General features: G+C 36.4%; 1 protein-coding gene across 1 annotated transcript in view; it reads right to left on the bottom strand.

The window, feature by feature from the left end:
- Window positions 1-14,891, bottom strand: part of LOC145661928 (uncharacterized) — a 36,659-nt gene that overhangs the window by 7,700 nt on the left and 14,068 nt on the right. Inside the window, exons 2-5 of the mRNA XM_081727277.1 lie at window positions 14,398-14,500; window positions 7,040-7,187; window positions 6,110-6,245; window positions 2,117-2,332 (exon numbers count right to left, since the gene is read on the bottom strand). Coding sequence (XP_081583403.1) covers window positions 2,117-2,332; window positions 6,110-6,245; window positions 7,040-7,187; window positions 14,398-14,500 — 603 coding nt within the window. The remainder of the gene's footprint in view (window positions 1-2,116; window positions 2,333-6,109; window positions 6,246-7,039; window positions 7,188-14,397; window positions 14,501-14,891) is intronic.

Here is a 14,891-nt window from a genome sequence, read left to right on the forward strand (position 1 = left end):
TACTAATCTCGATCAAAATTTTAACATAGATGGGGTTCAAGCCTAGAATGTTATTTGTCAGTTCACTTTCACGGAACAACGTAGGAGAGGAGGAGGAGAGGGAGATGTACAAAAATCAATATAAATAAAAATAAAAGTGACTAAGTTTGTGACTTAATAACTCTTGAACCACTCAACCGATCTCAATCAAATTTTTAAAACGTATGAGGTTCAGGACTGGAAGGTTTTTTTAGTTTCACTTTGATGTTACAACCTGGTGTATATATCTATATATATACATATTAACCCCCAGAAGTGGGTATTGATGCTAGTAATCCATATTCACAAGTAAGACTTCAAATAACTTGGAGTTTGATGCCATTATTTTGTGTTTCTGATACAGGTTAAAAGTATTTATATAAATTGAGTTTACATCAAAGACATAGACAGTTGAGTCGTTTTCAGTTTTCACTCAAATTATTCTCAAATATTAAGAGGTTTGATTATAATCATTATTATTTTAATTTTCTCTCTATCTTTTTTTGGTTAATATTGCTGAACATATCATCATCATCATTATCATCATCATAGCTATTTTGCTATTACTTGCAGGTTACTTACTGCAACTGAGAAGCTTCGACGTATGTTGGTCCTCAGCTAGTCTCTTCGTCTTGACGTAGAAGTTTTCTGTTTTAATACCTTCCTTCAACTAGTCTCCTTCGCTCTCTCCCTCTCTTTTCTTCCACAATACTATCTAGCACGTCCCTCATAATACAGTTCCTTCTCAGCCAATATCCCAAATATCCTCAGCCTCGTCTTCCTCCTCTTAACAATATCTAAAATTCTTCTTTTCTCCCTACTGCTAATATTTCTAACACCTCATTCGTCTTCCGTTCAACACAGCTAATGCTGTCCTTTTTTTCTAGTGCCCATGCTTCGAGAGCCTGCAATTTTTTCACCGCTTTTGCGTAATGTCCATGTTTCTGCCTCATAGAGTACATAGTTGAAGCAATAAAATAAAGTCTCGTTCGTTTAATACAAAGATTAGCTAATCGTGGTTGAAAAGCAAAATCTGACGCCTTTAAACTGTAAAAATGATTTTGCAATTCATGGTTTTTGAATAATCTATGCCGTCTTGATTTCCTTTCTTGCGTCTCAGGGGTAGCCTCACCAGTTTGGGAACCAGTGGAGTGTTGGATCTGTTAAAAAATATAAACAGATTCCGAAGCGTTGTGATTTATCTTATAAGTAATGAAGCGTGGGTACATTTTAAAAAAATAAAGGACATCACCTATGTTGTACACTATCATCATACTTACACGAAAGTAAAACTATATTACATTTAGAAACATACATTGTATTTCCGTTACTATTGGCGCATTGTAGAGTTTATTATCCTTTATATCCAAAGTAAAATTTACCTATGAAAAGCATAAGTTCTCTTAAATGCAAAACTTGCAAGACTCTTGCAAGCAAGACCAAGAACGGGTGTGCAAGACCAAGACCAAGGGTTCCAGTGCAAGACCAAGATCAAGACTGGATGTGCAAGACCAAGACCACTCCGGTCTTGGTCTTGGTCTTGCATTTGCTCATCACTAAATGAGGTGCACGTGGTCAGCGCACTGCATCGCCCTGTCATTAATCGGAAGCTTTCTACATCTAGTGGTCATCACGTCTTTCATTTACATGACTCCTCAGTTTGCCTCACAACGCTGGGTGGACGCCAAAAATTGAGAAGCACAGGCCGGAAGTCAAACCCGGGACCACATGAACATGAGTCCACCGCTACGATGTTTCCTTTGAAATTAATATACATAATATTTTTCATAATGAAAATAAAATATTAAACTCCTTGACAATATACGTGATATGGCACTCGTAAAGTATCATTTTCTGAGTTTATAAATTAGCTTTTTTTATTTTCTCTAAAAGTACGCATGACCTTTTACATTAACTCACAATTTATATATCTCATGATTAAACAAGAAAATCCGTTAAATACTGATAATATCGAAGAATTTTATAATTCTTTGCATGTGCTGTGTATCTATAAGCACGTGATAAAGGCAACAAACAACAGGTTCGATGATGTCAGTAGTTATAGATAAAAATATAAGAGAAAACAAAGATGTCTTACTGTAACTTTTTTCATTGCTGGAATTTCTATCTCATTCTGAATGGAGAAGCTCTCCACTCTCGAATAGGAGACATCTTTCCTTTCCTCCAGACTAAGATCACTTGAGAAGGAAGTGGTAACGTCAAACCCAAACGGAATACCCACAGATACTTTTGCATTCAATCCAAATCCAAGACCTTTGCTCACTGTCCATCGATACTCATTCTTCACATCGTGCTAAAAATAAAAAAAATACAGCATAAAATTTCTGGATCCAAGACACAGCTTTGGCAAGAGCTTTGTATCATTAGCTAATGTATAGAATTTCATGCAGATTTAAGAATTTAATGATTTACAAGACGCATTTAGAAATTAAGTTCCAATCGACTGTACAATAAAGAAAGAACATAGAAGAAAATATTCTTTACTATAGAGTTAGTGATATATATATAGCGTACATTTCAACATCTGCATCATCCTTGTTGAGGCACTTTTCGTGATGCAGCACCAGCTTTTGTAAGCCAATTTCAAAGAGCATTGCTGCCAAGAACTAGAATTAGAATGTCAACTGCCTATAGCTCAACTGTAATAATATTGCCTGGATTATGGATGATTAACTGAGAGATATGGTATGACGTCATAGAGGTCAATGTTTCCTTGATTTTGGCAAGGTTACTTTGACGATTCAGCCCACACATTTTGGGAAGGGTACATAGGACCATCCATTAAATCTTGAATATTGACAAAAGGCCTAGCGGAATAAGCATGTGAAAACTGCCCCCAAGAATATCTGCACCAAATTTACAGTTTCGAATAACATTTATGAGAAACTCAGTTTCCAAAAGTTTCAGCCCCCAAACGCTTTTGGAGGGAGGCTAGGAGGGGGGAAAGGAAAATTGATTTTTTTTCCTGAACGGCTGAACTGATTTGCATAAAAAAAAGATGTTAGGTGTTCTCAACAACAGAAAAGTCGGAAAATATTTTTTTGGAAAATTTTTGGGGTTAAAAATTAGTGCAACACTAACTGGGAAACCCACAATTTTTTGCCAGTTTTGTCTTGAGAGGGTTCCTAACAACATTTTTTTTCATTTTGTTTGCAAGTGTACCTCAGTGAAAAAAGGCAAATGTACATAGGTCGGCATCTATGTGGTATACATATGATACACACTGTACAACACTAGGATAACCAATACGTTTGAATGGGCGGATGAAGTTGTTATAAAATTGGAATCTTATGATAACAAGTAATTTTTGTCTTAATGGTAATTGGTCTCTGGGGATGAAGGGGATTCTCGATCCTGTTCGCACCTCCCTTGGCTACGCCACTGCTGTACATCAACTGAAATTATAGATTCCCGCATTTTGTGTTAATTTTGCACATAATCAACGTTCTGTGATATATATAGATCTTTGTTTAGTAATTGTTCTTGTTTTGTAACAGTTGGTTAATAATATGCCTGTTGTTAATAGGTATTTATGTGTTTAGTTTGCTTCGATGGTATTATTGTATATGTGTGTTTAATATGATTCCTCATCATTGTTTTCGTCCACTATTGGAACAATTTCGGTTTTCGTGAACATTTTACTGAGTATCTCAGCTGGTCGAATAATCTTCGATAAGTATCTCGCATATGATAAAAAATACGCAATAACAGCAACGTGAGAACAGCAGCCAACAATTCTGGTCCATCTTGTTTCCTTTTCCGGATAAAGTATTGCTAAAAATGTAAATTTCATGTTTGTTACCTATTTTTATGCCCTTTAACGGGAATTTATTACCGTATATCATTATATACGTGTCCACACCATTTTATAAGAAGTGAGTAGGGAATGCACTCCTATTAAATATTGGAAAAGGGACATCCCTTAAATTTCAGGATTCCTAAAAAAATTAAATTTAGTAAATGTTCTCTAGAATGCTTAAATGTAAATGTAAATATAAATGTAAATGTAATGGTCTAGTAAATGTAAATGCTTATTTACTTCAGTACTGGGATCCATTATCTCTCATAAGCCGTGGGTACATTTATGCACTCCCCTCAAATTTCGGGAAGCGTACACAAAACCGATCATTAAATTTGGGAATTGTCAGAAAATGAACATCGAAAATGTTCTCGAGAATAAAATATACGCGTATATACCTTTATAAGTTTGGTTGGTTCATTCGTACTGTTTTATGATCTAAAAATTGTCAAAATATGCGTAAACAACACGGTAAGAAATCTGAAGTATGGCAGGAAATTTAAATTAGCATGAGGCGATATTTTGAATATATTTCCCCATGATCCATTAAGATGATGCACTATCATGTTATGTGATTTTATAGTTGAAAATAGAAGTCTATTCTCCTTCATAGCTCATGAGTACATTGATGTCCTCATCTTAAATTTTGGAAGAGATACATTGGTCCACCACCTAAATTTAGAAATTGTCAAAACGAAAATTTGATAAATGTTCTATAGGACACGAACGTATACTCTTATAAGTTGATTGGTCTTGCTTGTAGTCACGGAAACTGATTCGAAATTTTCTAGACTCCCTCACACTGCAATACATGTGTTTGTTGTGTCATTTTTGTTCCCGTTACGCCCCGTTTAACCAACTTGCTATGCTGAAACAGTTGTTCCTTCCTTTAACATAGGGTGTCTTACCAGCGTAAATTCTGGAAGAAAATCTGTTTATGTAAATATTTTCAATGAATAAGAAATGTATTGCAAGTTTTTTGCTCATAACTACACATCGGATTTTTATGCAAATACATATTTACCTAGGTATTTGCTTATGTGCATGCATTTGTGTTAAAATTTGTAATAGCTTCAAATAACAATAATACAGCTCGAATTTTAAGTTCTATAGTGCATATAAATGCATATTTCAAAGGTTAGAGCATTTATATTAGTGCTTACGAGCATATTCAGCATATTCTATAAGCTTTTATTTCAGATAAGTGCTTATAGCATGGAATATATCCAGGTTACATTTGTATTTTCAATGCATTTACTTGTCCATGCAAGAAAACGATAGAAGAATGCCTAGTTTAATGAAGATCAATATTGTTAGTGACTTGGCAACTGATCAGTAGCACAAAGACGTTAAGAGAAATCTGATAAAGTCATTGCAATATCGTGTCGACATCAATTCAGAAACAAGAGACACAAGGAATGCTTCTCAGTGAATGCTTAGCTCTACTTGATGAAGTTCGGCATGAGTTGCAGTCAGTTCCTGGAAAATTCGGAAGCTCTGTGAAAATAAAGTGACGGATGTTATTGCCAGAAACTCCGACCACAAAACAATTGAAGCCATGAGAAAATATCTTCAAGGGTTAAATTTCAACTTGCCAGAAACTGTAGATACTTAACTTGCTCCTATCTATAAATGTTGTCTAGTAACATCTGTTGAGGTTAACAGGTCAATAACAAGGTGGAGTTTCTAAAAGCAAATAACGTTTATAAAATGTAAGATATATAGATACTACTGCAATAAGATGGTTACCAACATATGAAGTCTGATTTTATTTTGTTTCTATGCACGGGATTTAAATATTGTTTGATTGAAAAAGTTATTCAACTATCGTTAAAGAAAATTGGCCAAAAACTGACAAAGAAAAGTTGCAAAATTTGTCAATCCTTGCCTAACTCTTTAACCATATTTGACTGGATAATTCGCACATGAGAATGGATTTGATCATAAGGTAGCTAAATTGGTAACACCGACAACTAGCCTAGAACCCATGTTTGAACTATGTTAGAAAAGCTTCTGATACAAATCGTGCTACAGATCGAGCTTTCCGGAAATTAAACTCTTCCACCTCGTGCATTAGCATTACAATTTTTAAATGGGTTCTATCCTAACAGAAAAAACCAATAGAACATTATTTATGCATACAGAATTAACAAAAATTAAACTTACAGAATTAACAGAATTAAGTAAAATGTTTGTACACTACACAATAGACATAGAAACCATATAAACTAAGGAATCTTAAAACATTTGTACAGATCTAAGTAAACCCACCTGTTTCTCAAACCTATGCTGCACAGGTTTAGAACTGTTGTTCTCAAAAATTTTACTTGATGAAAATTTCAGACGTCGTTCATCCTCAGTTGGGTCTAACCACCTAATACTTGTAGTAAACCAATTCACTTTGTACCTGCAACAATTGGTAAATTGTAAAAACTGATTTTTTTAACCAATTCAGTAATTGTATCTTAATACCATGAAGATAAAAATGATGCATGGGAGGAGAAATACTTTTTGAATCAAAACAGTTATTGGCCAGAAGAGAATGCATACCTCTGAAATATTTTCGACCATTTTGTCCCTATCATCTATGTAAATATATTTTTATTGTTACATTATTAAAGTATGAATGGAAATTATATATTAGCTACGCAATGAAAGTCAATGAAAGTCGGATTTGCACTCTAGCTTATAATTCTATACATGTTACTTTTTCTCTGAATATTAATACCAATTTATTTGTACTTTTAAGGGTGATTGAAAAATAATTTCAATAAAAATGAATGGATAGATATAACAAGGTAATATGAGGATAATACTTTAAGTACTATCTGTATTACATTAGTTCCTTCAACATTAAACATTTTACACATACACTTATGCTCTTGCTCTACCTGTGGATAATCAAACAGATATAACATTTCCATAAGACTTCCCACACTTGTGCATAAATGTAAAAAGTCTAATGTTGGAGGAACTAATGGAATCCAGACAGAGGGCAACATCGGGACATTCCTGAGTAAATGCATGGACAAGATGCTCTCCAGTCGAAGCTATGTCCCTCCTTAATCGTTTATCAATCACGAACTTACTGGGTTGTGGTAGATCCTCCTCAGACACCGTACCAATATCCCTTCAATGTGAATACGAGAAAAAGAAGAAGAAATATGCTTACTACAACTCTTGATGATAAAGAAGTTTTACCTTTGCCATTCTGGGTGGTGCTTGGTAAACTCTTCTTCTGTCCCTAAAAGGTCGATTTTCACAACCTCTCCGCCATGTCTTCTGGCAAGTTTCCACGCATAGTCCAGGGCTCTCGAGTAGAAGTGTACGCGGCCATACTCTGACGAATCTGTTGAAAATAGTTCTTTCATATAATTTTACTTGACAACAAATTCTTATTCCATCCATGTGTATTCGATTTTCCTGGCATTTCTAATATTATTATTATCAAAACCCAAAATACCTTAGACAGAATTCAAAGGGAAGAGACAGAATTGTTAATAAAAGATTAGAATTAACCCCTCTCGGGCGGCAAATTTTATAGTTGTGGGCGGCAAGAACCCATAATTTGAAAAATAATATTTATAACATGCAATTCTGAGTAAAATAAATCATTTTATACACTCAAGGATTTATTTTACCAGGAAATGATATCCTCTGCTGGCACAGCTCGCGAAGAAAAATTTTGAAGTAAATGCTTAACGGCAGAAGATACAATTCATAGGTTTTCATTAAAATGTTTTGCACAGAACACATGAAAATGATAATCTAATATTTTGCGTCATACATTAGATTTCTAAAATCTGTAAACAATAACAATAAAACCATAACAGTACTGTCCGTTGACTCTAGAAAGGGAAATTGTTTACAAACAACAATTGTAGTACTATCGTCAAAATCTTGCTTCTCAACCCTACATGGTTAATTCATGCTTGCCAGGCACATGAATCGCCGAACCGAATGTACCTACTTGTGCACCGTCATGAATTAATTACTATTAATACATAAATTGCTGCTTTTGAGATGACTGAGACATTAACGTTATGACAGATCGAATTAATTATTATGTAATACAATCTTACATACAATGCCCACTCAATTTTGTACAAGTGTTCTTGTTCGAAAGTGTGCGAAAACCTTGTACGCCTGGCAATATTGGGAAGTTGCAATTTGTGTTGAAAAATAAACAGGGAGAGTAAAGACCGTTAGGTTCGCTGGACAGCATTGTTTTCATGATAAGACGATAGAAACGTATTGTACTGATTGTAAACAGGGGCTGAGAATTTCGATGCGAGTACACGTGGAAATATTCTCGCCACATATTGCCTGTTGGCGAAGGTTTGCAATGTTGCAAAATGCCAAGTCTAAAACTTCATACTAATAGAACGACCTTTGGAAAGGAGGAGTATGATGCAATAATTATAATGACTAACAACCATAGACTTAAAGTACTAGGAAATAAAGCATGCTGGTGTAAGAAGAATATAATTCACATTGAATTACGTGTTCAAAGTAAAATATAAAGCGAATTTTAACATGTAAACATTTTTAAGCAGTACAGATTTGCCCTCACTGTCTTGGTGCCCTTACCAGACACGTCAAAAACAAAAACTCATTAAAATAGGTACATTGAGCGTGGGCATGTACCCGGGTCTGGCTGGTCTTCCTTATTAAGGTTTTCCTCAGTCCCACGAGGTGAATGCCTAGATAGTAGCTCTCTGTAAGGCCAGAATTGGGCCGAACACTGACGCTCCAGAATTGGCGGGAAATATATGTTTCTTCAAAATGTTATGTTGCCAACAACTACGCAAATATTGTGGTGGTGGATTCCGTTACCTCTTTTTCATTTTACGACTGTTTAAATTCGTTATGAAGTAAATGTAGAAGTGTTTCTTTCATTTTCTTTCTTTCCTTCTTCCTATTTTTCTCATCCTCGATCTCTTTTCCCCACATTTTAAAATCCGAATACTATCCTCCTGTAAGACTGTTTCTCTCCAGGGCGCGAGGTTTAAATAGACCAACCTGATATAGTTAACTATTAGCAGAACTGTAAAAATTAGTTCACCTTAGAGAAAAAGTAGACTGTTTGTTTCGAAATTTACGCAACTTGCAAATACCAAACTCTACTAGTGCTAAAGTTGATGAGTTAGTGCCACTGTTAAGACTGCGATAAGGGGAAAGAAGGGGAGGGACTGCTAAGATTCGCTTGCCAGGTTTTGTGTCAAAACAACGCCAAGCTATAGTAAACATACAAACTCAACAAAATTTTATTATTATTCTAGGCATTAAATTATCTAACACATAATACTATAATTAATCAATTGAAGCACACATGTTCCGTTCAAACTTTGGGATTCTTTGAAATTGGAAAAATTGCAATCAGCATCATCGCAGTCACTATATCATCAACATCTGAAGGACATGTAATGACTATACTTAGAAACCAGCATATGAAATTGATGTATAATGGAATTAGTAACAACAAGAATGTAAAGAAAGTGGGACATTGTCCGGCATTTCCCCGGTGAAACTTAAGAGCCTGACTTATTAAGAATAATACAAAATTTGACATGTTTTCTTATGCTTGTTTTTCATAAGTGAAAGGAGATAATGAAATGCAACTTACCACAATCATAGATAATGTTATTCTACAACACAAAATATGAAGAATTTTCAATATTGCCATCCATAGAAATTACAGTGTTGCCAGAATAGTAACTCCCCAAAATCCAAGTTACTGCAGAGTCTAGAGGAACGAACTTAACTGCATTTGATTACGTATCATGTTGTCTTGTTATACTGTGAACTACTTTTTAAATAACATTATTGTTTAATTTTAATAACTGTATGTTAAATCCATTTTGCTTATTACAAACTAAATAGAACTATTATTTAAAATGTAGTTCACAGGATACCAAAACAGTACAGTTGAGTTCGTTCCTCTAGTCGCTGCCTTAACTTAGATTTTGGAGGAATTGTTATTCTGACAACACTGTAATTTCTATGGACGCAACACTGAAAATTCTTCCGGTCCATATCTGTTGTTGTAGAATAACATCATCTATGATTATGGTAAGTTGTATTTCATTATCTCCTTTCAATTATGAAAAACAAGCAATAGGAAACCGGTAAATTCTGTATTATTTTTAGTAAACCAGACTGTCAAGGAACATTCTTGGAAAAACTGTTATTACAGTCGGCCATTGGATTCGAACCTAGGGACTCATAATTAAAGCAAGATAACTAACCACTATCCTACTTCCAATTTACTGTAACATCTTACAGTTATCAATGACAAGTATACTAAAAGAGTATATTAAAAATTGAGACCATTTTTCTATAGAAATTCTCTCCGAGACGTTGCTGATTCCTAAAGAACTTAAGCATCCCACGGAATAACGCTGTATGGTATATATATTTCAGTGAATTCGAAAAAAAAACAGAGAAAATGTGTAACGTGTTCCTAAACTATAGTATTGTTGTACTCAGAGCCGAGTTTTCCAGCCTACTAGTACCTCCCCTTGGGTAACGAGCCTTTCAGTATACATCAGCCATGTTCCGTACAGCACTTAACCCTTTCAAGATTTATGGTATCATTTGTTATCATGGCGTAGTGTTGGTTTTGACTGCTTATTTAGGTTCTATAACAGGTATTTAAGCCGGTTTCTTTTTTATTAAGTCAAGCATGGACCAAAGAACACTTCATATGCGTTTTGGAACCGACTGGTCAAATTGGCGGTGCTAAGTAGGGACGGAGGGCGTGATTTTTTTTCTTTTTACTTAAGGCGATCTTTTTCTTTTTTCTTAAGGTCATCTTTTTTCGGCCTTCTGTCCACCCTCTTGGCAGACGGAAGACCTACCGATCTTGCTGGATGTCCCATTTTAGCGATCAACTGCTGACCCCAGAATACCCTCCCCGTTCACCAACCTGCAATTACATTCAATAGGTTTCTCTTACGTAGCTTGGTGCAACATTTTCCCGTATTGCTCTTGCAAGCCTCCCGTGGCGACGAACGGTGTCCGCCGCTGTGTTCAGGGGAGCTAACGTACTAGAGATCCGGAGCCAGTGGCTAGCACCCCTTGTCACCGTACGTCGCCCGCTCCAACGCAGAAAGGAGGAAAGCCCCCACTAGGGCCGGTAGTAGTGCTGGGACCCTCATGTTTCGGCACCGCATGAAGCGCCTGAATATCCCTGTAGCGTACCGGGTTGCACTAGAATTTTTACCACGAAAACTGGCCTGGGTGTGCATGTTAAACGTGCGCACCCAGAAGACGCTAATAGGCGAGTTGACACCGAACGTGTCAAAGCTAATTGGACACCTGGGGAGGAACGGTTGATGGTTCGGGAGGAGGTACACCTCATCCGGACTGGATGCCGATTCCTTAATCAGGGCTTGGCTGAAGTCATCCCAGGGCGTTCGTTCGATTCCATCAAAAGCCATCGCAAGTCACAGGCCTATCAACGGCTTGTCTGCGAGATGCAGCCCGTCCGCAGGTGAGCAAGGAGCCCCCCTTCCAGATAGAGGTGCCTGATTTCACAGGTTTACCCGCTGTCTTGGAGGAACCTATTGGGGGTTCCCAGCTGGGCCCTGATGCCATACCTAAGCCATCTCCAGTCCCTTCAAGGGCTGGAGTGGATTCTGGCGACGATGGTGCCTACATCCGGTTCCCTTTTCCCTCCCCTTCTCCTCCAGCACATCCACTCCGTTCGGTGGAAGATTCTCTTAGTTGGAGGGAGGCGGTTAAGGGGAAGTTCAGAGGGCTGCTTGGGCAGTATACCCAAGCGCAGCAGCCAGATGTAGAGAAGTATCAGGAGCGTCGACTCGGTGCCATCATACAGTAGAGTCGACCCTGGACGATGAGGAAGTCCTGCCTACACTTTCCTCATATCTAAAAACCATATTTTGGTCGCCCAGGCCTCCGTTGAACTTTGGTGCGATAACAACTTACTCGACCCAGTACTGTCCAAGAAGAGTCAACGCATGCAGGAGTAGGCCCGGGTCCAGAAGCTCTTTAAGGAGCGAAGACACCTGGCCGCCAAGAAGGTGTTAGATGGCCCCGAAGATATCTCAAGGCGCCCATTTCCGTACGCCATGAGGGGTTTTTGGCGTGGTCTCTTCGGTAAGGAGTCGATTCCTTATCCTTAAGAGCCAGTTCCTTCCGAAAGCCCCCTTCTGAGCCAGTTGTGGGCTCCCGTAACTGGTAAGGAAGTTACTGGAGCTCGGCTTAGCCGTGGTACTGGCCCTGCACCTGACAGTTTGACTGTGAGAGAACTTTTAGAAACTCCAGTCCGACTCTGCCTGAAGTTGTACAATCTATTCCTCTTGGTTGGCACTTTGCCCGATCACCTACGATTGTTACGGACGGTCTTCATTCCGGAGACAGAGCGACCTTCGGCGCCGTCCGATTACAGTCTTTAAAATTCTGATATTGAAAGGCGGCTTACACGGACTTTCTCTAAACAGTTCATCTATTATAAAAGATATTTGGCCAAAAGTTTTGATATCGTCACCTTAAATTTCATACATTATATTGTTTTAACTTTATGCCCAGTAAAAATTATTGTAAAAGAAAATTAGAAATATTAATTAATTGTAAACCCTCCACTTATTAGTATACTATTCTATTGTTCCTCTTCTCTTCTGTAGTGATTTATACGATGACGATAATCATTATAGATGTTCTGCTATTACTGGTAGGTTCTTGCCATAAACAGAGAAGCTTTCATGTACTTCACTCATCATAGAACCTTTCAGTCTTCCGTTCTAATTTCGTCCATGACTGATTCCCTTTCAGAATGATACATTTGCTTCTCGGGCAGTTTCTCTTACTGTTTTTAATTATATCTGACATTTATATTTTCTACCTGTGTTCCTAACACTTTCGCATTCGTCTATTTTCTCCATTTCCTTCCATCATACCTTCTCTTGTCTTTCTCGGCCAACTTATCTTTCTATGTTTAGTTACATCTAACATTTTTTGTTTCCTCCTTAACTATTTCTAACACTTCCTCATTCCTTTCTCTTACTCCTTCCTTTGTATCTTCTTTTGCGTGTCTAATGATGCATATCCTTCTTGATCAATTTTTCTTCCTGTTCTTAATTACAGCTAACATTCTTATTCTCTTCCCTAGTAGTTCAGACACTTCCTCATTCGTCTCTTTCCTCTATTTCCTTCCATCGTACCTTCGATCACATCTCCTATGATGTATGTTCTTCTCAAGCAGTTTCTCTTCCTATTTTTAATTACATCTAATATTTTTATTTCCCTTCCTGTTATTAATAACACTTCCTTGTTAGTCTCTTTCCTCTTATTCCTTCCATCGTACCTTCTATCACTTCTCTTATGATGTATGTTGTTCTTACCTAGTGCTCTCCTCTCTTTCTCTTATCAATTTCATCTAAGATTTCTGTTATTTCTAACACTTCATCATTTCCTTCCTTCTTCTCATTTTTTCCATCGTACATTTTCTCACGTCTATTATGATACCTTTAATTCTAAGGCAAGGTTTCAACCAATTTCTCTTCCTCTAATAATTGCATCTAACATATGGCGTGGTAATATGTTTGCACTTGTCTGACTGGCTGAAACAAAGCAGCAAAAGGAAAAAAGGTCAAGAGAGCAAGCCGTTATTTGTCCATTGCTTAGTTAACGTGTGAGGATAATACAATTGCAGGTTCTGTACCAAATTTAGAGAATCTTCTAAACAAGTGAATAACAGCCTAAAGTGAAGTTACAAGTATCAAAATCACAAGTATGAAAATAAAATCATAATTAGAAAAAGGTTCCGTTTAATATAAAATTAGAACATAATAATATGGAAAGTAAATAATTTCAATTACTTGAAGAAAAACAATTATTTTATGAAGATAACAGCTAGAAATACGAACTTGAAGAGGAACAAGTTTTGCAAAAAAAAATATATATATATTCAAACCATATAAGAAACATCTTGTGTAATAAAATTAAATTTTAGTTTTAGGTTGTATATGCTAAAATGTTAAATAAAGCGAAGAAGCCACACAATCAACGTAGAAGCCTTTAGAAGGGCTAGCACAGAAATAGATATAATACGAACTGTTATGATAAAAAAAAATATATTATAGATACACACTTACAACATACAACTACTTAATACCTCAACTTACACTTGGAGGAAAACTATAAAGAGCAAGAAAAAGTAGAAAGAAAGAATGATCTAAAATAATGGTTTAAATTAAACCCAGAAGACACAGGATGCCAGAAATGGAGAATTATGGTTTGGCTAGCCGCCAACTTCCCTTTCGGACAAGGCACATAAAGATATATTCAATACAGTTAAGTTTCTTTTTAAGTTCTTATTGTTGGTATGATTCATAGCCTGTTAATTTAATACCAGTATACCATACCGGTTTACTCCAATCCACTGTTACTTAAAATTACAATTTAAAAATAATCTTGTACCTTGAAAAATGGCGTAAAAACAAACATCTAAGGTGGATTGTAACTCATTAGGAAGCTTTATTATATTGTCGAAAATCATTAGATATACATTTGAAATGCATAGACTCATTACTTACTTGTACTATATTCTTCATCTGCCTCCACAATTTTTGCTTCGGGGGGCGGAGGAGGACGAGGAGGAGGTGGTTTCTTTTTATTGCACCCTGTGACCCTTTGATTCTGTTCAAAATAAATATATTTAAATGGGTATTAATTCTTTCATTCATGTTACATATTTATGCCTTACAGACAATTCTGAGCTTCAGGAAAAATATTATCTTAAATAAAAAAAAAGGAGTCCTATTTGAGGGGAGCAGGAAAATTCGGTGTGAGAAATTTCGGTGTAGGAAAATTCGGTGTAAGAAAACTCGGTGTAGGAAAATTCGGTGTATAGAATATTCGGTGTACGGAAAACTCGGTGTGGGGAATGTTAGGTGTAAAGAAAGATTCGTTGGAGGATGTCTCCTAGAATTTTCTACTTCCAAAAAAAAAATGTAGGTTACTGGACGGGTAAAGTTGAAAATTGCAGATTTTTAAAAATGTTCAGACGATTTTATGTCTATTTTATTAA

The sequence above is a fragment of the Thermobia domestica genome, chromosome 10 (genome assembly GCF_964235325.1).
Source record: "Thermobia domestica chromosome 10, izTheDome1.hap1.1, whole genome shotgun sequence".
Classification (NCBI taxonomy): Eukaryota; Metazoa; Arthropoda; class Insecta; order Zygentoma; family Lepismatidae; genus Thermobia; species Thermobia domestica.